Consider the following 24713-nt stretch of genomic DNA (forward strand, 5'->3'; position numbering starts at 1 on the left):
CGTCTTGTTTTTTTTTATTATGAAGACTCGATTGTGGTAGTTTCCAATAATTCATGTCACATATTACCGCAATGGTCTAGGAAACGCAAAATTTCAGGGAAAAAAACAGAAACACTCAAGTTCGTTTTAGGGCACACAAACACAATAAATTACATAACTTTTTGGTAAAATATAAAAGAGGTTGCGCCAAATAAATAGATACCCAACATATCAAACCTTAAATTTGCATACGCCAGTGAAATGGCAACAAATTTTAGTGCCCTATATTTTCTATTGGTGACACTTTAACCACTTAAAGTGATTGTAAGGGCCGGTTCACACAGCAGGCGAGGCGACTCCGACTTGCCTCGCCACGGCCTCAGCGGCGACTTGCAAATGACTTCTGTATAGAAGTCAATGCAAGTCGCCCCGAGGTCGCCCAAAAGTAGTACAGGAACCTTTTTTCTGAGTCGGAGCGACTCGAGTCGCTCCTCTCAGAACGGTTCCATTGTACAGAACGGGGGCGACTTGCGAGAGCGAGGCGAGTCGTGTCGCCTCGCATCGCCCGCTGTGTGAACCGGCTCTTAGGGTTTTGTTTTTTTTTTTATAAAAAAAAAATAAAACAAACATACTTACCTCCACTGTGCAGCTCGTTTTGCACAGAGTGGCCCCCGAACACCGTATTCTGAGGTCCCCCGGCGGCTCTCGCAGCTCCTCCCCCACATCAGATAAGCCCCTAGGAGAAGCGTTCTCCCGGGGAGGTTACCTCGCGGGTGCGCTCCCGAGTCCAGCATTCAGCGTCCATAGCTGCTGATTGTATAACTCGGCCCCAGTGTCATTGGATTTGATTGACGGCAGTGGGAGCCAATGGCTGTACTGCTATCTATCCAATCAAGAGCCGAGAACCCCGTGCAGAGGGACAGCTCGTCCCCGTTCCCCCCCCCCCCCCTCCCGGGTCGAGTTCCAGAGCTCAGGTAAGTAAAACGGGGGAGCTGGGGGGGTCGGTCACTGCCAGGTGTTCTTTCACCTTCATGCATAGGATGCATGAAGGTGAAAAAACACGAGGGTTTACAACCCCTTTAACCACTTAAGCCCCGGTCCATTTGGGTGGCCAAAGACCAGAGCGTTTTTTGTGATTCGGCACTGTGTCGCTTTAACTGACAACTGCGCGGTCGTGCGACGTGGCTCCCGAACAAAAATAACGTCCTTTTTTTTTTCCCCCACAAACAGAGCTTTCTTTTGGTAGTATTTAATCGCCTCTGCGTTTTTTATTTTCTGTGCTATAAACAAAAAAATCGCGTAAATTTTGAAACAACGCATTATATTTTTTATTTTTGCTATAATAAATATCCCCCAAAAAATATATAAAAGAACACTTTTTTTTTTTTCCTCAGTTTAGGCCGATACGTATTCTTCTACATATTTTTGGTAAAAAATAAATAAAAAATTGCAATAAGTTGGTTTGCGCAAAAGTTATAGCATCTACAAAATAGGGGATAGTTTTATGCCATTTTTATTATAATTTTTATTTATTTTTTTTTTTTTTACTAGTAATGGCGGCAATCAGCGACTTTTATCGGGACTGCGACATTATGGCAGACAGATCGGACACTTTCAGCGTGATTTTGGGAGCATTCTCATTTATACAGCGATCAGTGCAATTAAAAATGCATTGACTACGGTGTAAATGTGACTGGCAGTGAAGGGGTTAACCACTAGGTGGTGCTGTAGGGGTTAAGTGTGTCCTAGGGAGTGATTCTAACTGTGGGGGGGAGGGGCTGTGTGTGACATGACACTGATCACCGCTCCCGATCACAGGGAGCTGTGATCAGTGTCATCAGGCAGAACAGGGAGATGCTTGTTTACGTCAGCATCTCCCCGTTCTTCCTCTCCATGAGACGATCTGGGTATCCCCACAGACATCGAATCCACGGGACCCGCGAGCATGCTCACGCAGCTCCCGGCGGGCACGCGCGCAAGCCGCCTCTTACAGGTACGTTAATCTGCCTGTACGTGCCCTTCTGCTGCAGTATATCTACGTGAGGCGGATGGGAAGCGGTTAAGGGACCACCCCACGTACATTTATGTCAGGGCCTTCCTTGAGTGCAAAATCGCGTACATGTACGTGATTTTTTTATTTTTTTTTGTTCGGCTCCAGGGTGCGCGCCCGGGCTGCCGGAGCTCCGCTCCCATTGTGATTAGACACAGCGGTAGCCAATTGGCTGGTCCGGCAGATATAAAGTCTGCCGGCCACCCACGATTGTTCTGAGGAGAGACAGAATGGCATACTGCCAGACAGAAAAATGGAGATATTGTGTTTCTGCTAAGCAAATGATAGACAAATTATGGTGGGTGGGGTGCTCTCTTGTTCTGGAATGACGTCACCCCAGTCACGTGGGCGCACTGCGTCCCTGGGACCCCGATCTCAGTAAAGAGCGGATGACACGGCTCTTTACCCATTTGATCAGCTGTGTCCAATCACATGTAAACATGGAAACGCCGGTTATTGGCATTCCTCGCCTCACACTGACAGCATGAGAGGAGAGCCAATCGGGCCACCAATTTATCAGTGAAGCCCCAACAGTGATGCTGATTTGTGCCCATCATTGATGCCAGTCAGTGCCCTTCAGTGAAGGAGAAAACATTTTCATACGGGTACAGTGCAGTATGACCCCGCAAATTGTAATTCAAAGTGTGACAGCACTGAAAGTTGAAAATTGGCCTGGGCAGGACGGAAGTAAAAGCGCTTCTTATTGAAGTGGTTAAAGGCCCCCCCCCATAGGTCATCAGTTTATCGTTACAAAGGCGGTCTGGTGGTAGAAATTTTTCGTTCACACCAGTGTGCTGGCGATATGCAACGTGTATCACAATCGACGTTTACAGGCGTAGGTGCCTCCGCCACGTTTGTACGTGTGTGTGTGGGGGGGGGGGGGGGGGGGTGGGGTGTGTTTGGGTGAAACTTTACTATTTTTTTTTTTTTTTATATCATCAGATAGTAGACAAAGTCCCTTATGTGATGATTTTTTGGTGACAGGTTCTCTTAAATGAGACATCCAAAAGACCCTGCATGTCTCCTCTGTGCTCCACTGAATGTAATGCAATCACATCGTATTGCATTCTTTCCCAGCCATGCTGGCCGGTGACACCAAGAGGCGGGACCTGGAAGGGACGTCGTACACGTCGCTTTCAGGATCAGCAATAAGAAAGGGGAGGAGATTTTTGGAACCTGTGCAAATAATTGGAGCAATTGACCGTTGTCCCTAATAAACCAAAAGGCCAAATACCTCATCCAGTTCTGCAGAGAACTCACTTCAAACATTTTCTACCTGGGACTTTTTTTTTTTTTATATATATTTTAGCTATGTAGTCAATAGTTTTCGCAGTTATATTTATTTTATATTTAAAGTGGTTGTATACTCAATTTTTTAACTTTTACCTACAGGAAAGCCTATAATATGGCTTACCTGTAGGTAAAAAAAAAAAAAATCTCCTAAACCTGTACGGTTTAGGAGATATTCCCCTCGGTATGCGCCGCTGACTGCAGCGGCGCATGCGCACAAGGGGATTCTCGGCCTGAAAATCCGGCAGTGGCCGACTGGCCGGAATGAAATCTCCCGCGCGCATGCACGGGAGTGACGATATCGCGGCTCCGGCCACTCACAGCGCCGGAGCCGCGATACCCGGAAGAAACGCCGAGGGAGCATGTCAGCTCCCTCGGTGTGGATCGGGCCAGATGTCGGGGCCTCGTTCGAAGGTAAGTATTTCATAATGAGCTAGTATGCGGTGCATACTAGCTCATTATGCCTTTTGCTTTGCAGGTTTAAAAAAAAAAATAATAATTTGCGGGTTTACTACCGCTTTAACCACTTTCAGACCGGACCAATTTGCTGGTCAAAGACCAGACCACTTTTTGCGATTCGGCACTGCGTCGCTTTAACTGACAATTGCGCGGTCGTGCGACGTGGCTCCCAAACAAAATTAACGTTCTTTTTTTCCCACAAATAGAGATTTCTTTTGGTGGTATTTGATCACCCCTGCGGTTTTTATTTTTTGCGCTATAAACAAAAAGAGCGATAATTTTGAAAAAAACGCATTATTTTTTACTTTTTGTAATAATAAATATCCCCCAAAAATATATAAAAAAACTTTTTTCCCTCAGTTTAGGCCGATAGGTATTCTTCTACATATTTTTGGTAAAAAAAAATCGCAATAAGCAATTATTGATTGGTTTGCGCAAAAGTTATAGCGTTTACAAAATAGGGATAGTTTTATAGCATTTTTATTAATTTTTTATTATTTTTTTTTTTTACTAGTAATGGCGGTGATCAGCGATTTTTTATTGTGACTGCGACATTGTGGGGGATCCATCGGACATTTTTGACACATTTTTGGGACCATTGTCATTTATACAGTAATCACTGCTATATAAATGCAGTGATTCCTGTGTAAATGACACTGGCAGTGAAAGGGTTAACCAGTGTAGGGGTTAAGTGTTCCTAGGGGTGTGTTACTAACTGTGGGGGGGGTTGGGCTTTCATTTAGTGTACACTGATCTCTGCTCCAATCACATGGAGCAGAGATCAGCGTCACTAGTTGCTAGGCAGAATGGAAAATTGTTGTTTATACAGCATTTCCTCCATTCGGCCGCTCCGTGAGACGATCGCGGGGATGCCCGCGGCAATCGAGTCCGCGGGTCCCGTGACCGGACTCACGGGGGTCCCGACCAGCGCGGGAGCGCACCGCCGGCGGCGCGCTCCCGATGGCACGGCGGCAACGAATATTGGACGTACATGTACGCTAAAATATGCCTGCCCGTGCCATTCTGTCGACGTACATCGTCGTGCGCTGGTCGGGAACCGGTTAAATACCTTTCTTCCCGGTTTACACAATTCTTTACTTTGTGGCAGTTTTCTGCCCTGCCCATTTTTGTGGGTAATTGCCAATAAATGGCACGCCTAAGTCCATTGACTTAGCAGCTGAATTTGGATCACCCTAACCTAATTGTTTTGGCCACCGTACATCCCTCACCATGGACCTCACAAGAAGAAGAGCACTACTTCTATCATGTTTGTTTTTAGATGCAGCCCATTCCACATAACTGAGTCAAGGAAAACCGAGAACCTAAGCATACAGTGCCTTAAAAAGTATTCATACCCCTAGAAATTCTCCACATTTTGCCATGTTACAACGAAAAAGTTAATGTATTTTATTGGGATTTTATGTGATAGACCAACACAAAGTGACACATAATTGTGAAGTGGAAGGAACATGATTTTCAACATTTTTTACAGATAAATATCTGAAAAGTGTGGCGTCTATTTGTATTCAGCCCCCTTTACTCCAATACCCTGAACTAAAATCTAGTGGAACCAAATTGCCTTCAGAATTCACCTAATTAGTAAATAGAGTCCACCTTTGTGTCATTTAATCTCCGTATAAATACAGCTGTTCTGTGAAGCCCCCAGAGGTTTGTTAGAGACCCTTAGTGAACAAACAGCATCATCACCAAGGAACACACCAGACAGGTCGGGGATAAAGTTGTGGAGAAGTGTAAAGCAGGGTTAGGGTATAAAAGAAATCTCCCAAGCTTTCAAAATCTCATGGAGCTCTGTTCAATCCATCATCTGAAAAAGGAAAGAGTATGGCACAACTGCAAACCTACCAAGACATGGCCGTCCACCTAAACTGACCAGGCCGGGCAAGGAGAGCATTCATCAGAGAAGCAGCCAAGAGATCCATGGTAACTCTGGAGGAGCTGCAGAGATCCACAGCTCAGGGGGAGAATCTGTCCACAGGACAACTATTAGTCGTCTCTCCACAAATCTGCCCTTTATGGAAGAGTGACAAGAAGAAAGACATTGGGGAAAGAAAGTCATAAGAAGTCCTGTTTGCAGTTTGTGAGAAGCCATGTGGGGGACACAGCAAACATGTGGAAGAAGGTGCTCTGGTCAGATGAGACCAAAACTGAACTTTGTGGCCTAAAAGCAAAACAATATCTGTGGCAGAAAACTAACACTGCACATCACCCTGAACACACCATCCCCACCGTGAAACATGGTGGTGGCAGCATCCAGAAAAGCTGCCGCCTACCCATGACATCACAGAAAAACATGTCGGCTCAGGACCGAGCAATGGCAAAATAAAAGAGGATCTCAGCAGGACACCGCTTGATACACTGAGTGGGGTCTGGTAGGGATTCCAATTCTTTCACACTGCAAAAAAAAAAAAAATAAATAAAAAAAAATCAAAAAACCCATCATTTTTATCATTTAGAGCTTTGGTGCCCAACAAGTCAATGAGACTCGGCTGATCACAGATCCCGGCCCTTTACCACGTGATCAGCTGTCAGTCAATGATAGCTGATCATGTGATGTAAACAGATTGGTAACCAGCTTTTCTTTTCCCCCCGAGAGAAGGAAATAAAAAAAAAAAGGGATCACCGGCTTCTGTGAAAGGCACATTGGTCCCAAAGAGGAAGCGCCACACACCCACATTATCTGTGCCCACCAGTGCCTTATCAGTTCCACCTACCAGCAGTGCCCATCAAAAAATTACCTGTTTGCAAAATTTTATAACAAAATATTAAAAAAAAAGTTTTTTTTCTAAATTTTCGGTCTTTCCATTTTTTTAGCAAAAAAAATAAAAAACCCAGCAGAAATGATATACCTCCAAAAGAAAGCTCTATTTGTGGGAAATGTTATATGAGTAGTGTTGTATGACCGCTCAATTGTCATTCAAAGTGTGACAGCACTGAAAGCTAAAAAATGGCCTGGGCAGGAAGGGGGTTTAAGTGCCCGGGTAAGCAAATGGATAAAGTGTACCTTTAATTCAACAGAAAATGAGCCAAAAGACACAATTGTTTTATTTTATTTTTTAATTAGTGCCAAAATCTTGTTGCCTTTCAGTTCTCCAGTTTCCTGCACATTACATTCACTGTAAACACAAACCCTCTTCTTCCATCAAGAGTGAAGACAACACACATCAAGACACCAATAGACAGTATATATAGATTTATATATAGATTTTTATTTTTATTTTTTTTCCAATAGATTGATTCTCTTTGGTGGGGGTGGGGAATTCTCCATGAAGATGCCATGGAATAATTTATTTGCCTTGTAAACAATATTACTTTATTATGTCATGATTTCACTTAAATAAAAATACATCTGACAAAATTTTTATCTGTGGATATATAGATTTTATATATAATATATAAAATAAACGTTTATTATAACGTAAGAAAAAGATATATAAACATTATATATAAAAACATTTTTATTAGATTATATATATATATATTCTAATAAAAAATGGTTTATATATATATATATATATATTCTAATAAAAAATGTTATATATATATATATATATAATGTTATATATCTTTTTCTTGCGTTTAAAGTGAACCTGACGGCAGTAGCCAAGTTACCATAAGCAGTCACCAGCGCACTATTGATCTGGAAGCCTCCCCTTGTACCCAATTACACAAAAACAGGCACATTTACCACAATGGTGTGGTGCAGCACCGTGCATTGTGAGCGTTCCCCCCCCCCAATGCACAGTATGGTAGCAGCCATTACACTATTGAAAAAGGTTATGTGCATTTTTTTTTTTTTTTTTTTTTTAACCATTGCAGTGTGTTGACAGCTCATTCATTCAATGGGGCACTTAAACCCCCTTCCTGCCCTAATGCAATGCTTCCCATACTGCAACAGGATGAAAAGTGTGAATTAGGTTTAATTGGGTTTAAAAGAGGTCACCCTCCAGCAGAAAAACATGGTGGGTTGTTACATATTCAGGCATATGGGGGCGCTAGAAGCACAATAAGATAATTGCATGGTGTTACATAAAGGTTCTAGTTAATAATATGCTGAATCCTCACCGATATAGTTTGGGTCAGCAAAATGGTACACTTGATCATACCAGTGATGGGTCCACTTTAAACCTCATGATCTTGTACTGCATTAGAGGTCAGTGGACCATAAAAGAGTAAGCCTGGTCTAGGTAGCCATTTTTTGTGTAGACAATATTGGGGCCAAGAATCTAGTGATGGCGTCAAGTTCCTAGAGCTTCAGATTGGTCTGGTTCAGAACAAAATGGCGCCCCCTGCTGCCTGATGGCGACAGAGCACTTTATACTCGAGCTTGTTCCGTCAGGCTTTGAAGACGTATCCAAAAAGGACATTTGATGTGTCCATAAGGATTGTGTTTTTTAAACATATATGTTAACCCTTACCGCAGCCATGCACAGCACAGTTCATCAACCGGCTCGGCTGCCGTGACAGCAGCAAGGACGCCCGTTAGCGATATCACAAATACAGGAAATTACGACACAAGGGATTTGACCTACTCGAAAAGTGCAACGTAAAAACACGTGACGAAGACAGCGGACGCACATGAACATGAAACAGCTTAGAACTGCAGCTCCTTCTGGATGCCCCAGAGTGTGTCTGCGCTCTTTTTAAGACGGTCCTCCTCGTCCTTCTTTAGCGTCATGGTGATGACGTCTGTGATGCCCTGATTGCTGAGAACAGACGGTACGCTGAGGAAGACTTCATCGTTCACGCCGTACATTCCCTGCAAAAGAAAAGAATGCGATTATCAAAAGTAAGGGATGGTTACAGGGTGAGGAAGAGTTGTGTTTTCACTAGAGGGACATGCTAACATTTTATATACAAAAAAAAAAAAAAAAAAAGCATCACAAAAACTGTCCCATTAGTACCTACTACTACTTTGGTGGAAGGAAGGCATGGGCAGCATACCAATGATGTCACAGTATGTCAAGACCTGGATCACCTTCTGGTGACACTGTGGTTTCACCAGGTGGAAGGTTGAAATTCCAGAGTCCACCAGCTGGTGTCTCCCAGCAGCCAGCAGAACTCAGTAATCAGTTTACACTGGATGGTGGCTGCTGGGAGGGTATTTAGGTCCTCCCCTACCAAGTGCCTCTTGCTCCAGTGTTTTGCTGCTGCCAGATCCTGCTAGGCCTTGTCCTGTTCCTGCCTTGTATCCTGCGGCCTTGTACCTGCTCCCTTTTTTGTTTCCCTTTTCCCATCTGCTCCCTGGACCCCCAGTTTTTCAGTGTTCCCCATTTTGTATATAGTTAGTTAGGCTTCTGTTTGTTGGTTATTAATCAGGTATTCGGTCAAAGTTTTTTGATTCACTTATATTTTTATGTTTGAGTGCTGCTAGATTTTGTGTTGCGCTGTAAATAGATCTCACTTAAAACCATACACAGTCTGGTCCCAGTTTCCGGAGTGTAGCCACGCAGATCTGGTCATCCCCACTGCTACACAGTATTTTGATAACTCACATCCACCAAGTGGCTTGCCACCTCTCATCCAACCACTTCTACGCGTTTCACCCAAAAGGGCTCAACCATGGAGAGCGTGGTCTCCACAAGCAAGTCCTTTTTGGGCAAAATGCATTAGCAGGTGGATGACAGGCAGCAAGCCATTTGGTGGGTAAGAGCTCCATAATTAAGCCCTTTTGGATAAAACACATTGGAGAAAGTGGATGACAGGCGGAAAGTCATTTGGTGGGTATGATCTCCATGATTAAAGACCTTTTGGACAAAACACATTGGAGCGGGTGGATGGCAAGCAGCCAGTCATTTGGTGGGTGTGGTCTTCATGATTAAGCCTTCTGGGGGAGTTGAGAGGAGACAAGTCACTTGGTGGGTATGGTCTGCATGATTAAGCCCTTTTGGGTGAAACACGTTGGGAAGGGTGGATGACAGGTGGCAATTCACTTGGCGGAGTTACCGGGATAAAACCTTTAAACGCTGTGACATCAGTGTCATGCCCATTTTCTTTCTTCTAGTCACATTGTTGCACAGCAAGAACGTGCTCTGGTGCAGCACCCGATGCAGACCAACGTACTAAGGAGGAATGAGGTTCTTGGAGCAATGTGATCCTTTGTTGGCTTCACTACTATGTTGGTTCCAGTTTTAGCGCTTTGTAGTCTTAGGGCTCATACATATGGGTGAATGATGGAATTTTCTACTCAATGCTCACTTTAAAGCTCAACTAAATCAGCTAAATATATTTAGTTACAGTTCATTTTCTGTAGAAATCCACCACAGACTGAGTAGAAAAGCCTGTCCCCTGCCAGCATGCAGCAGCAAATGACCCTTGCTCTCTAAGTGGAAGCAATAGTCTGTGTGGAGTTTCGACAACCCCCCCTGATAAGTTAGACCTATAGCTCTGTAGTCAGCAAAGTTCATCCCCCCCCCCCCCCCCCGCCCATTGGGGAGCCCTTGCTATTACTCCATAGCGGGCACATCAGCCCTCTGCAGAAAGCAAGGTTCCTTCTCTATGCTGGCAGGGGACGGCTTTAGTACTCAGACTGAAAGTTCAGTTAAGCATTACCAAAATCTAATGCCGCGTACACACGACCGGAAATTCCCCCAGCAAAAGACCGATGAGAGATTTTGGTTGGAAAGTTCAATCGTGTGTATGCTCCATCAGACTTTTGCTGGCCGAATTGAGAGCATGTTCTCAATTTTCGGTCAGAAAAAGTTCCTATTCGAAAATGCGTTCGTGTGTATGCAATTCCGACGTGCAAAAACTCACGCATGCTCAGATTCAACTACGAGACGGAAGCCATTGGCTACTGGCTATTGAACTTGCTTTTTCTAGTCCCGTTGTATGTGTTGTACGTCACCGCGTTCTTGACGATCGGAATTTGGTGTCACCGTGTGTACGCAAGACAGCTTGAGTGTAATCCCATCGGGAAAACCATCAGAGCTTTTTCCGACCAAAATTCCGATCGTGTGTATGGGGCATTAGGAGAACCTCGTCACTGCCCCCTCTATTCTCACTTCTGCTGTTGGATTAACCCTCATATGTACAAAAGGAGCCAAAAACTGGCAAACATCGATTTATTTTGGTGATGCCTCGTTAACCTTGATGGCCCATAAGTGTCATACAGTGGTTTTGACCCTGAAGAAACCTGCAATATAAAAAAACACAAAAGTACCAACCTTGATCATTGTGGAAATGGGGTGCACACGCCTGAGATTCTTCAGTATGGTTTCACCTAAATCTGCCACTGAGAGGCCGATGGCCCAGGAAGTGTAACCCTTCAGCTTAATCACCTCGTAGGCACTGCAACCAAAAAGGCAAAGTAAATTATTTCCTGTCAAAGATACTGGCCCAACTCTGGAATCTGTCCTACCTACTCTTAAAGTGGACCTCTCATTAAAAATTTTTTAGGAATCCCTGCTGACAGCAGAGGAATCATGGTTATTAAGGGTGCAGTGGGGTCCGGCTCCTTAACAACCAGCTATTTCCTGATTGTTAAGGATCGATTGCCATGGGTATCCTTAACAACTAGCGGGATTTGTTAAATAATACGTGGCTAGACTATGACTTAGTTTAACAAATGCCTTTGTTCACGTTTTATTTTTAGTGAATTGATTTCCCATCAAAGATACTGGCCCAACTCTGGAATCTGCCCTAGCTACTCTAAGACCCTTTTCACACTGAGGTCGTGCCCCGTTAGTGGTAAAGTGCCGCTAGTTTTAGCGGTGCTTTACTGCCATTTTAACAGCATTTTTCAGCCACTAGCAGGGCGCTTTTAAAGGGTTAAAAGCTCCCGTGTTGCAGAGCTTCCAAAGCGCTGTCCATGCATTCCAATGGGCAAGCACGGCCCCAAAGATGCTGCTTGCAGGACTTTTTGTAACGTCCCGCAAGCGCACCGCCCCAGTGTGAAAGCACTCAGGCTTTCACACAGGGGAGCCATGGGAGGTGGTTTTCAGGCGCTATTTCTAGCGCTAAAACGCCTGAAAAATGCATTCAGTGTGAAAGGGGTCTTAAAAGAGAAGTATGGTTTTTTTTTTAGATTCATACTTACCTATGTGAATGCAGCAAGAGACCGATGCTGAAGCTGTCCCCCGCCGTCTCTGCACTGAAAACCGAGCCACTGAACACCACCGATGGCTCGGTTCTCTCAGATCCGAGAGGAGAGCTGCTGACTGTCAGTCAGCGTCTCTCCTCTCTGCTTCTCCACGCTCATTGGAGCGCTGAGCTGTGGAGGGTCGGGGAGCGGCCTTCTCAGAGGTACGCTGAGACTGCCATTAATCAAGGCAGCTGGCGGATACAGACTTGGGAAGTCAGGATGATGCGGTGCCTGGACTGATGGCAATGATGTCAGCGGAGAGCAGACTTCAGACTGCTCTCCGCTGAAAACGGGTCACAGGAGTGCAAAACGAATTGCACTCCTGTGACCCAGAGGAGAAGCCCAGCCTAAAAACACTCAGGCTGGACTTCTCCTTTAAAGTGGACCTCTCACTAAAAATCTTTAGAAATCCTTGCTGACAGCAGATGAGTCATGGCTGGCACCCACTGCATCCTTAACAACCAGCTATTTCCTGGTTGTTAAGGACACCGGCAGGTGCTGGCTCTTTAACAACCAGCAGTATTCCTTAAATCGGGAGTCCACCGGGACTCCGCGTTTTTTTTTTTTTTTTTTTAAAAGCCAGCAGCTACAAATACTGCAGCTGCTGACTTTTAAATAGTGACACTTACCTGTCCAGCGCGCCCGCGATGTCGGCACCCGAAGCCGATCGCTCGCTCGGCTGCCGGGTCCCGCCGCCATCTTGGGTATGGGAATCAGGAAATGGAGCCTTTCGGCTTCATTTCCCGGTTCCCTACTGCGCATGCGCGAGCCGCGCGGCGCAATCCGGACGGTCCCCGCTGCCTCTGGGAGCTGTGTGTTTCCCAGCAGGCAGCGGGGCACTTGCTGAAGGGGGCGGGCGCTTGCGGAACGGGGGCGTAACGTACTCCCCGTTCCGCAGAGAGCTAGCCCGGAAGTGGGTGCAGTTACCTGGATTATCCAGGTAACTGCACCCCCCTCCCCCCTGAAAGGTGCCGATTGTGGCGCCGGAGGGGGGGGGGGATTCCGATGAGCGGAGGTCCATTTTAGGGTGGACCTCCGCTTTTACCAACAAGTGGCTAGACCACGACTTGTTTAACAAATGCTTTTGTTCCTATTTTTAGTGAACTGACTTTTAACTAAGTTTATGCGGTATTTACCAAGTTTCTTATTTTTCGGTAAATACAGCATAAGCCTATAGTAAATTCAGCTTTTCAATATCGCATGCACCCTTATTAACCTGAGCCCATAGTGTCTATAGGAAGATATCAGGATCAACAAAGCTCACCCAGTAAGCAGAATGTATCTCAATCTAAAAGAGATAAAAGCACTATAGTTTCTCTTAAGAAGTGTATGTTGAATAGCATGTCCTCTGCTGGGCCTTGTGGTACATTAGTACGGTGTTCTTCAGTGATATAACGACTACACCCAGCAAAGAAGTTGAGGGTGCGGGATGTGGTGCCATTCCAATCTTCCATGTAAAAATGACTACACCTACCTATCCACCACTTGTTTATGAACTTCCTTCCAGTTCTCCTTGTCGGAGTCAGAGCCCATGTCTGGGTTGAGAGTCTTCAGGGACACGCCGGCCACGTTCACACCACTCCATACGGGCACTGTGGAAGGACAGAAATCACCAGTGTTATCAAGGAAGCATATTGTATATGTAAACTGTCCTATACGCCAAAAGATTTGCGATTCTGTCTGCCCACTCTTGTGATTTCATATGCCCCTGCCAGACAGCAAAGCACGGGTTGGCAGGGCGAGAGACTTGGTTTTTCTTTGCTGTAGTTAACCTGTTGCCACCCAGGTAACAGATATTGTGCCCACACGTCGAACATCCCTGGGTGGCTGATGTCTGCGCTGATAGCATTCTCGCTGCAAGCTCCCAGCTGTCGAGGACAAATCTTGGTCCCCACTAACGATCGATAACCAATGGGACCAGCTCTTGATCATGTGACCACTGTGACAGCCTATCACAAGGCTCATATGATTGCCAATCCTTCCCTCCCTCCCAGATGTACAGACCCTATTAAAGATGGCGGCTGGGCAGGAAGGGGTTAAGGAAAGAAGAAAGCAAACTGATGAGCTCATCTCTCTGTTCTCTCCTTCAGTCAGTCAGTATGTTCCTTGTTAGCATATGAGCACTGCAGAACAACTGCTTGGATCTTTGTGCTGCTTTTCCTTCCCACAATCTAAGCTATGCTGTACAAAGGCTGATGCCAAGTCAAATTCAGGATTAGGAATGCAGAAGTGTCAACTGTTTGCTGACTGCTGATTTTACAATAAAGTAGTACAAACACACTGATAGGCCATCAGCTCTGTGAATGCAGTACACCCGATTGGCTCCCGGGGCTGCCCATCCCTCTTGCCCATCCCTCTCCCGGGGCTGCCCATCCCTCTCCCGGGGCTGCCGTACAGGTGATGACAGGAGGACAATATAAATAAGGATACATGTCAAAATGCATTAAATTGCCTTTAAAGGAATACACCAGTGTTAATTTTGGCAGCAAATTTCAATTTAGTTTTAATCTTAGGTCTAAAATAGCATTTTATTTTTAGCCCCATTTTAGTCTTCTGCAATTGTTTTACTAAATCTCCAGGATATTTTAGTCAACTAGAACTAATTTTAGTCATCTACAATCTAATGGGTGTGGTTAAATTGTATTTATGCATTATTTAAGCATTTCTCTACAATTTCCAAACTCATTATATACTGCTGGAGTGAAAAATTAAATATATGTTATTATTTATGGTATTGAGGTATGAACATGCACTACAGACCAGTGTTAATTTTGACGTCAAATTTCAGTTTTGGTCTTAGTCTTAGCATTTTAATTTTAGTCCCATTTTAGTCTTTTGACTAAAAAGCCATTTTAGTTTTAGTCGTATTTTAGTCATCTCAATTGTTTTAGTCACATTTTAGTCATCTCAATTGTTTTAGTCACATTTTAGTCATCTCAATTGTTTTAGTCACATTTTAGTCATCTCAATTGTTTTAGTCACATTTTAGTTGACTAAAATGGTATTAAGTTGGTCGACTAAAATGTTTTAGTCGGTTTTAGTTGACGAAATTAACACTGAAACACACAACTGCAATTGAAGGTGTTATATTCTATTTCGGTCTGGCATTCAGATCTAACTCAAACGTATTTTTTTTTTGTTAAGTAATCATTCTGGAGGTCAGGTTTACATTAAGGGGTCTATTTATATTTTACAAATAGTTTGCACTGCCATTCTTCCAGTTCTGTAGGAATTGGTTAAAAAAATAAAAAATATTCTGGCCACTAGATGGAGCTGAGAAGCAAAAAGGTAATACGGAAATTGTTTTGTAACAAGAGATACAATGTAACAATTCTAAAGAACACTAGAGGAAATCAGAAAATAAAAAAAAGGTAACCAATGGTTACATTTATATGTTAAGTTCCCTTTAGCATTCTCCAGAATTGCTACATTGTGTAAAAAAAATAAATAAAAAAAAATGATATATATCATTTTTTTTTTTTTCTATGCGCCTCAACACCAAGCATGCTTTACTGCATATACAGACTGATTTTTACTGTTGTGGGTTTAGTAACACTTTTGGGTGCTATATATGGATAATCTCACACTTTTTTTTTAGTTAAACAGGTATTTATCAATTAGCCCCCTCAAAAAAAAAAAAAAAATAGATAAACCCTACATACAAAAACGTATATATCTAAAAGCAAATGACAAATACAGCAGGGGACCCGGTGTCAACAAGCAGAGATAACCAAGACAGCGCTGTTCTAGGATACCAAGGATATTCTGTTACCACATATTGTTATATAGAAAATCCAAAGCCATTAGGCAGAGAAGTCCCCTTTGCCACCCATGACAAGTGATTATTACCTTATGATTACTGTGCAAACTCCATTAATCCAAAGCCACCGCTCTACAGTCATAATACCAAAATAATATTGCATAAGAAAAAGCCTTGGATTGCAGCCAGGGGAGTATGGACCTCTGATCTACAGTAACTGATCCCAGACATGTAGGTTAAAGCGGGATTCCACCCTAAAGTGGAACCTCCGCTGATCGGATCCCTCCCCCCCTCCGGTGTCACAATTGACACCTTTCAGGGGGGAGGGGGGTGGAGATACCTGTCAAAGACAGGTATTTTCACCCACTTCGGGGCATAGACTCCCGTGGGAGTCTACGCCATTTCCTGCCCTGCCGCGCTGTCTGCTGGGACACACACGGGTCCCAGTGACAGCACGGAGATTTCCTATTGCGCGGCGTGGCTCGCGCATGCGCAGTAGGGAACCGGGAAGTGAAGCCGATTCGCTTCACTTCCTGATTCCCTCACCTAGAATGGTGGCGGCAGCAGCCGAGAGCCGAGCGATCGATCGGCGCCGGCATGGCTGGAACCCGGGACAGGTGAGTGTCCATTTATTAAAAGTCAGCAGCTGTAGTATTTATAGCTGCTGGCTTTTAATATATATATATTTTTTTTGGTGGAATCCCTCTTTAATATATAACCGGCACTTGCCTCTGCTAGAAAAATCAGTCCGCAGGGAGTAGATTAAATTATATATCAGTGGTCTTCAAACTGTGGCCCAAGGGCCCATTGGGGCCTTTTGCTTGCCTTTATCTGGCCCTCGGGGCACTATTCCTCCCACTGACCCCAACAATGGGGTACTTACTCCTCCCACTGACCCCAACAATGGGGAATAATTCCAGTCACTGACACCAACAGTGGGCCACTATTCCTCTCACTGACCCAACAATGGAGCACTATTCCTCCCAATGACACTAACAATTGGGTACTTATTCCTCCCACTAACAATGGGGCACTATTCCTCTCACTGACCCAACAATGGTGTACTTATTCCTCCCACTAACAATGGGGTACTTATTCCACCCACTAACAATGGGGCACTTCTCCTGATACTAACAATGGGGTACTATTCCTCCCACTAATACAACGATGGGACATTGTTTAGTCCCATTGACCATGGGGAATGTTCTGCTCCCACTGGTCACATTTTGGCCCCCTTAAAGTCCGAAGGACCTTAAACTGGCCCTGGTTTGGAAAGTTTGGAGACCCCCTGGTATACCTAAAGCCAAAACTTGTTTTCTGGATGGGTAGAGAAGGGTTAAAACCACAGTGGTTATACTGCCACCACTTTTCAGAGGGCATTTGACAAGTAGAGAGGAGGTGATATATCGACTCCTCAACCGGCTGCTTTAACCCTCAAAATGCCAACCAATCTCACAACTGTGTGCACTGCAGTGCAATTTTGGTGTGCCCCCATTTTCTTGCATTGAATGTGATTGCAGAACTGTTGAGACACATCCCCATTTACTTGAATGGGTCGCTTTCGTCAGTGGTACCACCTACCATGCCCTAGTTTAGATGGGCAGGGGCAGTAAAATTGTCCAATTTAATGCTTTTACTGTCCCTCATGTCAATGAGCCTGCAAAACAAATCTATATATGTAATATGTATACATGAAACATGGTACAGCAGACAAGTAAAATACAAAGACCACAGCTATGTAAAGTAAAGCCTCGTACACACGGTATTAAAATCAGAAGGGGATTGTCGTTTTGACAGGCTGTTATCCGAAATTCTTACCTTTGACAACTGTTTTCCAATTTTCGGACAACAAATGTTGGATGACAGGCTAGTAAATTTTTGGCAAATGACAGCTCTGATTTTCGAATGTCAGTACAGAAATCCCTCACACAAAAGTCGAAAGTACAACCACGCATGCTCGGAATCAAGGAACGAGCCAGAAGAGTTTGGTTTTGTAAGCTACCATTCGTAATCACGAATTAACATTCGTTATGCAGCAATTGATGAAATGTCAACATTCTCTTCTTCTTTAAGGGATAAATAATGAAGCTACTTTGCATGTAGTTATGCCAAACGCATTTTAAAAGGCATTTGTTTTGTACGATCGCAAAAATCGCAAATCAACGCTCACCAAACTTCTACTAACATGAAATTAGCAGAAGGGCCCCAAAGGGTGGCGCTTGAGAAACTAACATCCTTTTTATACTCTCATAGTACATCACTACGTTCGTGTTTGTCAAACGACAATTTGCGGATAGTTTGTATGCTGGACAAAATCCTGCACACACCCATTTGACAAAAATCAGGCACTCGGTCGTACATCAAACCGTGTGTACGAGGCTTAAGTTCACTCTAAGTGCAAGCACCTGTATTTGCAATCAGTTTGACTCAACCGGGTGTTGCAGTAAATAACAGAAATCGAACTTAAAAACAAGATTGGCTGTGATAGTCATCAGAACGTAATCATTGCTCTTTAAATGAAGGTATTCAATACTCTGAACGTGTTCCATCAAGGCCAAATTTGTGATTCAGCTGGTTTAAAGAGTCTGACATTCAGCGCAGCAACTGTTTTACAGTAATGTGACCTTTCCAAGCCCTTTAGGGTGAAGGCCGCAGCGTCTGACCTACTTGTGTTACACTGGTGACCTTTTCCGAGAGGATAAATTTAGAAGGGATCTTGGGTTACTTAAGGTTCTGCCTAAAAATATTCTCCACCAGACTTACCGCTGGAGTCTCCGTGTTCACCGATGACCCAGCCGTGACAGCTCAGTGAACTGATCCCCAACTTCTCTGACATGAGGTAGCGGAAACGGGCCGAGTCCAGATTGCAGCCGCTGCCGATGACCCGGTTTTTGGGGAAGCCGCTGATCTTCCAGGCCACGTAGGTCAAAATATCCACTGGAATGAAAAGTAGATTATATTCGATTCATTATATTGTGAAGCAGATCACACTAATAGTATGAGGTTCTTGGAGGAAATAAATACCATTTGCAGACATGCTTATTGTATCTCAGATAAGGGATTTCTTGAAGATATGATGCCACCTAGCCTTACAGGACAAAGTGTCAGTGTCAGTGTCAGTGTCAGTGTTTCTGCAAAGGGGATCCCCCTGATACTCACCTTACATGTACTCCCTCGCTGCTCCTTTATCTGTCACAACCAAAGCTGAATTCGGCCATGTCAGCAATCCAGGGGAGGTCTTTGGGCCCCCTGCTTTTTTTATATGCTTACCTTTTCCAGGTGTCTTCAGCTGGTTCACATGCTAAGCAAGGTCCTCTTCCTTTCTGGATCTTCTCCAGCAGTGTGTGGTTCTCAAAAATGCAGATGACATCAGCAACCCTATTCTGCATTGTTTTATGCAAGTTCAAGGTGCTGTAGTGACTCCCTCTAAGGGGGCAGGTCCATGACACTTTGCACTCACAGGATGTCATTCAACCCAGAAGACTGAGGACATCTAGTGATGGAAAAGAATTACTATGGGGTAAAGTGCTGGAAACGGGGCGAGTATTGCAGCCAAAACTGCGGGGGACCCCCTTTTTTTTTTTGGCCAGGGTTGGGCTTCAAAAGAGATTTTGATTTTTAATACATACATTTATCCAGTCTTGCAAAATGTAGCTTTTGATTCTGTCACTTATTATTTAAAAACCAAACGCCAGCCAAACCTTTTAGTTTTTGGCAGGGCCAGTATGGTTTAGGAGCTGGACCATGCTGAGGGAAAATGATGTTGGTTGCTAGGACACTGGTGGCTAGAACACTGGCAGCCCCAGGCCTGCAGGATCATTGCTTGTTGGGATGCAGGTCACTGGGCCGCACAGGCTGCCACCTGCACTATACCAACCAATGATGCCATGCAGCCTGAGGGCTAAAGATACATAGGACTGAACATGCACTGAGGACAGAGTGTCTAGTATGCAAACTCCAGTCTCAGTCCCGCCACCCACTGTGAGTGCTAAGGCAACCACCCCAATTGGCCTCATGTAGGACATGGCCCTGGTTAGAATTACTGTGTAATAGCCTGGACAGGAAGCAAGCTTTAACCCTTTACCGCTTCACTTGAAACCCAATTACTGTTTGTAGCGCTTTCAGATTAGTAGTGGCACAGGCAATGCAGACTCCTCACCAGGGTTGGAGACGACGAGCAGTATGGCGTTTGGACTGTATTTCACAATATTAGGAATGATAAATTTGAAGATGTTGACGTTGCGTTGGACCAGGTTCAGGCGGCTCTCTCCTTCCTGTTGACGAGCGCCGGCTGTTATCACCACCAGCTTGGAGTTGGCTGTAACGCTGTAATCTGGAACATAGATGGGGTATTCAACTAACTTTGTAGAAGACAAATCTACAGTCACATTTTACATAACTACATGAATACAAAGCCACATAGGTGAGCCAACACATTATCGTACCTTCATCTCAAAATATTTTACACAAAAAAATACCTTATTGGTAGAAAAATTGTTTTTTTCAGCACGAGATGAATATTTCTCTTTCATATGGAAGCTATAGAGATCAGCCTTCACCACCTGTAACTCTGCGCTGCAGCTTATGTCAGACTACAGTGCACACCTGCCCTGATCAGGAATACTTAAAATAGAACTATAGACAAACTATAAAATCATATATGCGAGATAGACTGTCCATACAGGTAAGATGGGGCTCTTTTTTTCTAAGTACACTCTAGAACATTTTGTAAATGCCTTTTGTGCCTGCCAGTGGAACAGCATTTTTTTTGATAGTGTGACAATGCTCTTCCTTCTGCAGTAAAATCACTGCAGTGCTGTCAAGCTTGCTACTGCTCTAGCCCAAGGGTCTCCAGACTTTCTAAACAAAGGGCCAGTTTACTGTCCTTCAAGTTTTAGGGGGGGCAGACTGTGGCCAGTGGGAATCTAATTTTTTTTCTATCCCATCTTTGATATCAGGTGACGGAATAGTAACCCTGTTGTTGGTGTCAGGGACAGGAATTGTGCCCTATTGTAGGTGTCAGTGGGCAGAAAAGGGTCTTTTATCAGTGGGATGAATAGTGCCCCAAGGGCTGAATAAAGGAAAGCCAAGGGCCTCAGTTTGGTGACCTCTGCTCTAGTCGCTTAGATGCTGGCACTGTTAAAAGGCTTAGGGAAAAGATGCAAATATCCTGCTCAGGCCCTCCCATCCATTCAGCGCTATCTGGTACGGTACAGGAGAGATCCAGCTTTCCAGCAGAATTTACTATTAAAAAAGAAGGAAATTACTTTTCTTTATAAAGCATTTAACATGTGAAATTGCTTTGAAAATGTTTATCACTTTGGGATGCTCTGCATCAGTGCTTGCCCAGGGCTTAGACCTAGCAATCAGAGCAATCCAGGGAAGCAGATTGTGGCCCCTGGGGATAAAAAACGCCCCGGGCGCAGCATTAACATGGCCCCAAGGTTGGTGGTCATTGGAAGGAGGAGTAGTGCCCCATCATTGGTATTAGTGGGAGCAGGGCCGGTGCTACCACTAGGCAAACTAGGCAGCCGCCTAGGGCACCATGCTACCTAGGGCGCCCAGCCACTGGTGTTCCTACTCTCTTCTCTCTGCAGCAAGCAACTAAGTCTCAACATTAGCAGGCAGCGGCCACTCCTTTCCCACATAGTGTCAGAGGTGCAGTGGTGGCGGAGGACTGTGTCCCTGACTCCCGATTGAATGGAAGCAAGCAAACATTCATTGATGGGCGCTGGTGAGGCTGCATTTGATGGGCACTGGTGAGGCTGCATTTGATGGGCACTGGTGAGGCTGCATTTGATGGGCACTGGTGAGGCTGCATTTGATGGGCACTGGTGAGGCTGCATTTGATGGGCACTGGTGAGGCTGCATTTGATGGGCACTGGTGAGGCTGCATTTGATGGGCACTTCATTAAAAACGTGGGGTACACATGTGCAGGGAAAAGGGGTGGCGTCAGAGGTGGAGCCGGGGGGGGGGGCAAAATGAGGTTTCGCCTAGGGTGTGAAAAATCCTTGCACCAACCCTGAGTGGGAGGACTAATACCCCATCTTTGGTGTCAGTCGAAGAAACAGTGCCCCATCCTTGATAATAGTGGGAGGAAGAATGCCTCATCAATAACAATGTCAGTGGCAGGATTTATGCTCCACTGTTGGTGTCAGTGGGAGGAGTAGTACATAATATCATAAATAATATCGGATAAAGGCTAGCAAATGGCCACATCCGGCCCTTGGGCCAAAGATTGGAGACCACTATTCTAGGTAATCTTAGGAACGAAAAGCTATGCAAAAATCTTTATAAACTGACTCTTACAAAATAAATGCCATATGGAGCTATAATCTAATAAAAAGTAAATTCTGTGACCTTTAGTAACTCTTTAGTAAAATTAAAACGCCAAAAAATTCTGATTGTTGATACAGAAAATATTCCATGTCCTATTCTTCTGTGAACTGACGCCAATGTAAGTAATGCCAACAGGGCGTCTATAAGGAGCTGGAGCTTTAATAGAAATCACACAGACCTTTGCTGGAGACAATCTTTGGGGTCTTCAGGAAAAGGCTGCCATGCTGCAGATCCATCATTTCACCCTTCAGTTTGTCTTCAATCACATCAACCAGAGCAAGTTCATCGGCCATCTCCTGCAAAGTGAAAAGGATAAACCACATGGATTGCGTTCAATAAAATATTGAATTTGGAGAAAAAAAAAAAAAGCATAGATGTACTTCCAACTTTAAAGTGACCCAAAAAATAAAAATAGGAAGAAGGAGTTTCTATACTTGCCTTTCTAGCAACCTGTTCCTTCAAACCCCATTGCTTGGTGCTCCGTGGCCACTGCAGGTATCCCACATTTATGGGTTTCTCAAATACCTGTTCCCCCTGCCAGACAGTGGTTCCTCCCGCAACAGGAAATACAACGTGTGGCAGGGGAGCCAGTACTAGATGTAGACCAGCTACAGTGGTCGGGATGCAAAAAAAAAAAAAAAAGAGAGCCAGAATTTGAAAAAACAGGAAACCAGAAAGGGAAGCATACATGTTTTCTGTGTGCCCCTGTGAACCTAGTTTCACTTATTTAGGATGTAGTGCAACTCTCCTGACTTTGAGACAAAGCCCTGCCAATTTGGCATCCACCTGTACTGTGGCAGTGCCTCCGTGGCCAGTAAGGACAGAAAAAACGGCGAATAGGTACTTAGAGGACTTTAGTAAGAAAGTGAAACTAGTTTCAGAGATGTGCAATGCCGAGGTTTTTTTGGAGGTTTTATTTTCTTTTTTAATAAAAGCAGGTATCTTGTATAAAAATGGATGACGAGGTAATTTTAATCGGGTCAAAAACGATCATGGTCAAGTCCACTTATGAAATACATCAAACTCACCTTCTGCAGGACGCTGATGGCACAAGCCATGCCCACTGCACCCACGCCAACGATGGTGACCTTGCTGTGGGAGGAGGGAGGGTCGCTCACCAGATTGTGAATCAGCTTTTCCTTTGTGCTGGCCATCTTGCAGTCTATGAAATAAACACAGTGAAATCTCAGTACCAGGGTAAAGGGCACAGAGTGTTGCACATTAACCCACATTCACTGTAATAATAAAGCCTGGACTTAGCTGCAAAAAGTATGTGTAGCACTAACCCCCGAAGGAGCTGCTGGTTTGATTGGGCTTACCGTTACCTTCTTCACCTCGATTTGCGTCTAGGGGTTTCCCTTGGTAAATGGCCCAAAAACTTTAGAGACTGACGACAGATCCGCTTAAACTGATTTTTATTTGCAAAAACGTAGTTAACGAACAGTCTCTTAGAATAGGATCAGAGGGTTAGGAAAAAAGTTCAAGCATTCTTAGGGGGCTATTTACGAAAGGCAAATCCACTTTGCACTGCAAGTGCACTTGAAAGTGCACTTGGAAGTGCAGTCGCTCTAAATCGAAGGGGTGGATCTGAAATGAGGGGAAGCTCTGCTGATTTTATCATCCAATCATGTGCAAGCTAAAATGCTGTTTTATTTTCCTTGCATGTCCCCCTTGGATCTACAGCGACTTTACTTCTGAAGAGTCCTCTCCTGGATAGCTATGAAGTTGCTGGGCCCCTCCACGACCGGAGACGGCACCGGACCACCTCCGAATCCTTTCCTTAGTTTCCCTGCCTCAGGCTAACCAGCCCCGACACATAAAGTCGGGTGGATCCGCACCCCAGGCAATAGCCTTCCTGGGGGCTGGTCAGGAGGACCAGGACCATGGAATCAGAACATACTTCTGGACCAGAACCCCGAACCACGTGACATTCGCATCTTAAATACCCTCTCACAGAAAGCACAGCAAGCGTGACACTCCCACTGGGCTGGCTCCGAGGGAAAGTAACCTTAAAGCACCCAACCAGACTGTTTCCACGCCTGCCAGAAGAGACAGCGCCCCCTATGGCCAGGCTGACCACCCTATAGTCCAGTCAGACTGATGCTGAGGTCAAAATTTGGAACAATTAGGCCGCGTACACACGGGCGGACTGTTCGCCCAACCTTGTCCGCTGAACAGTGTTTGGGCGGACAGTCCGCTCGTGTGTGGGCTTTCAGCGGACAGTTTCAGCGGACAGTTGGACGGACAAAGTCTTTCGGAAATTCCGAAAAACTGTCCGCTGAAACTGTGTTTGAGCGAACAGTCCGCCCGTGTGTGGGCCTGTCCGCTGTACTTTCGAAATGAGCGGACTGTTCCCGCTCGGAAAGTCCGCCCATTTCGAGCGCGTGTACAGGTAGGCGGGGCCCGCGAAGGAGACGTCGCGGGCTCCGCCGCCTGGAATGGGCTTAAAGGGGAACCCCAACGCCGAAAAAAATCGGCGTGGGGGTTCCCCCCAAGTCCACACCAGACCCTTGTCCGAGCACGCTACCCGGCCGGCCAGGAAAGGGGGGCGAGCGAGCGCGCCCCCCCTCCTGAGCCGTACCAGGCCGCGTGCCCTCAACATGGGGGGTGCCTTGGGGAAGGGGGGGGCCGCGCGGCCCCCCCACCCCAAAGCACCTTGTCCCCATGTTGATGAGGACAAGGGCCTCTTCCCGACAACCCTGGCCGTTGGTTGTCGGGGTCTGCGGGCGGGGGG

At 45.1% G+C, this 24713-nt stretch overlaps 1 protein-coding gene across 1 annotated transcript in view; it reads right to left on the reverse strand.

Moving 5' to 3' along the window:
* Positions 1 to 6985: 6985 nt before the first annotated feature.
* LOC143929625 (L-lactate dehydrogenase A chain) overlaps positions 6986 to 24713 on the reverse strand; it is a 30864-nt gene continuing 13136 nt past the window's right edge. The window contains exons 2-8 of the mRNA XM_077453533.1: positions 23008 to 23141; positions 22158 to 22275; positions 19799 to 19972; positions 18403 to 18576; positions 13354 to 13471; positions 10963 to 11086; positions 6986 to 8555 (exon numbers count right to left, since the gene is read on the reverse strand). Of these exons, the coding sequence (XP_077309659.1) occupies positions 8391 to 8555; positions 10963 to 11086; positions 13354 to 13471; positions 18403 to 18576; positions 19799 to 19972; positions 22158 to 22275; positions 23008 to 23133 (999 nt within the window). The 5' untranslated portion in view covers positions 23134 to 23141 and the 3' untranslated portion in view covers positions 6986 to 8390. The remainder of the gene's footprint in view (positions 8556 to 10962; positions 11087 to 13353; positions 13472 to 18402; positions 18577 to 19798; positions 19973 to 22157; positions 22276 to 23007; positions 23142 to 24713) is intronic.

Source organism: Lithobates pipiens, unplaced genomic scaffold, assembly GCF_037356315.1.
Source record: "Lithobates pipiens isolate NorthernLeopardFrog02 unplaced genomic scaffold, aLitPip1_a1.2 Scaffold_24, whole genome shotgun sequence".
In the NCBI taxonomy this organism is placed as follows: domain Eukaryota; kingdom Metazoa; phylum Chordata; class Amphibia; order Anura; family Ranidae; genus Lithobates; species Lithobates pipiens.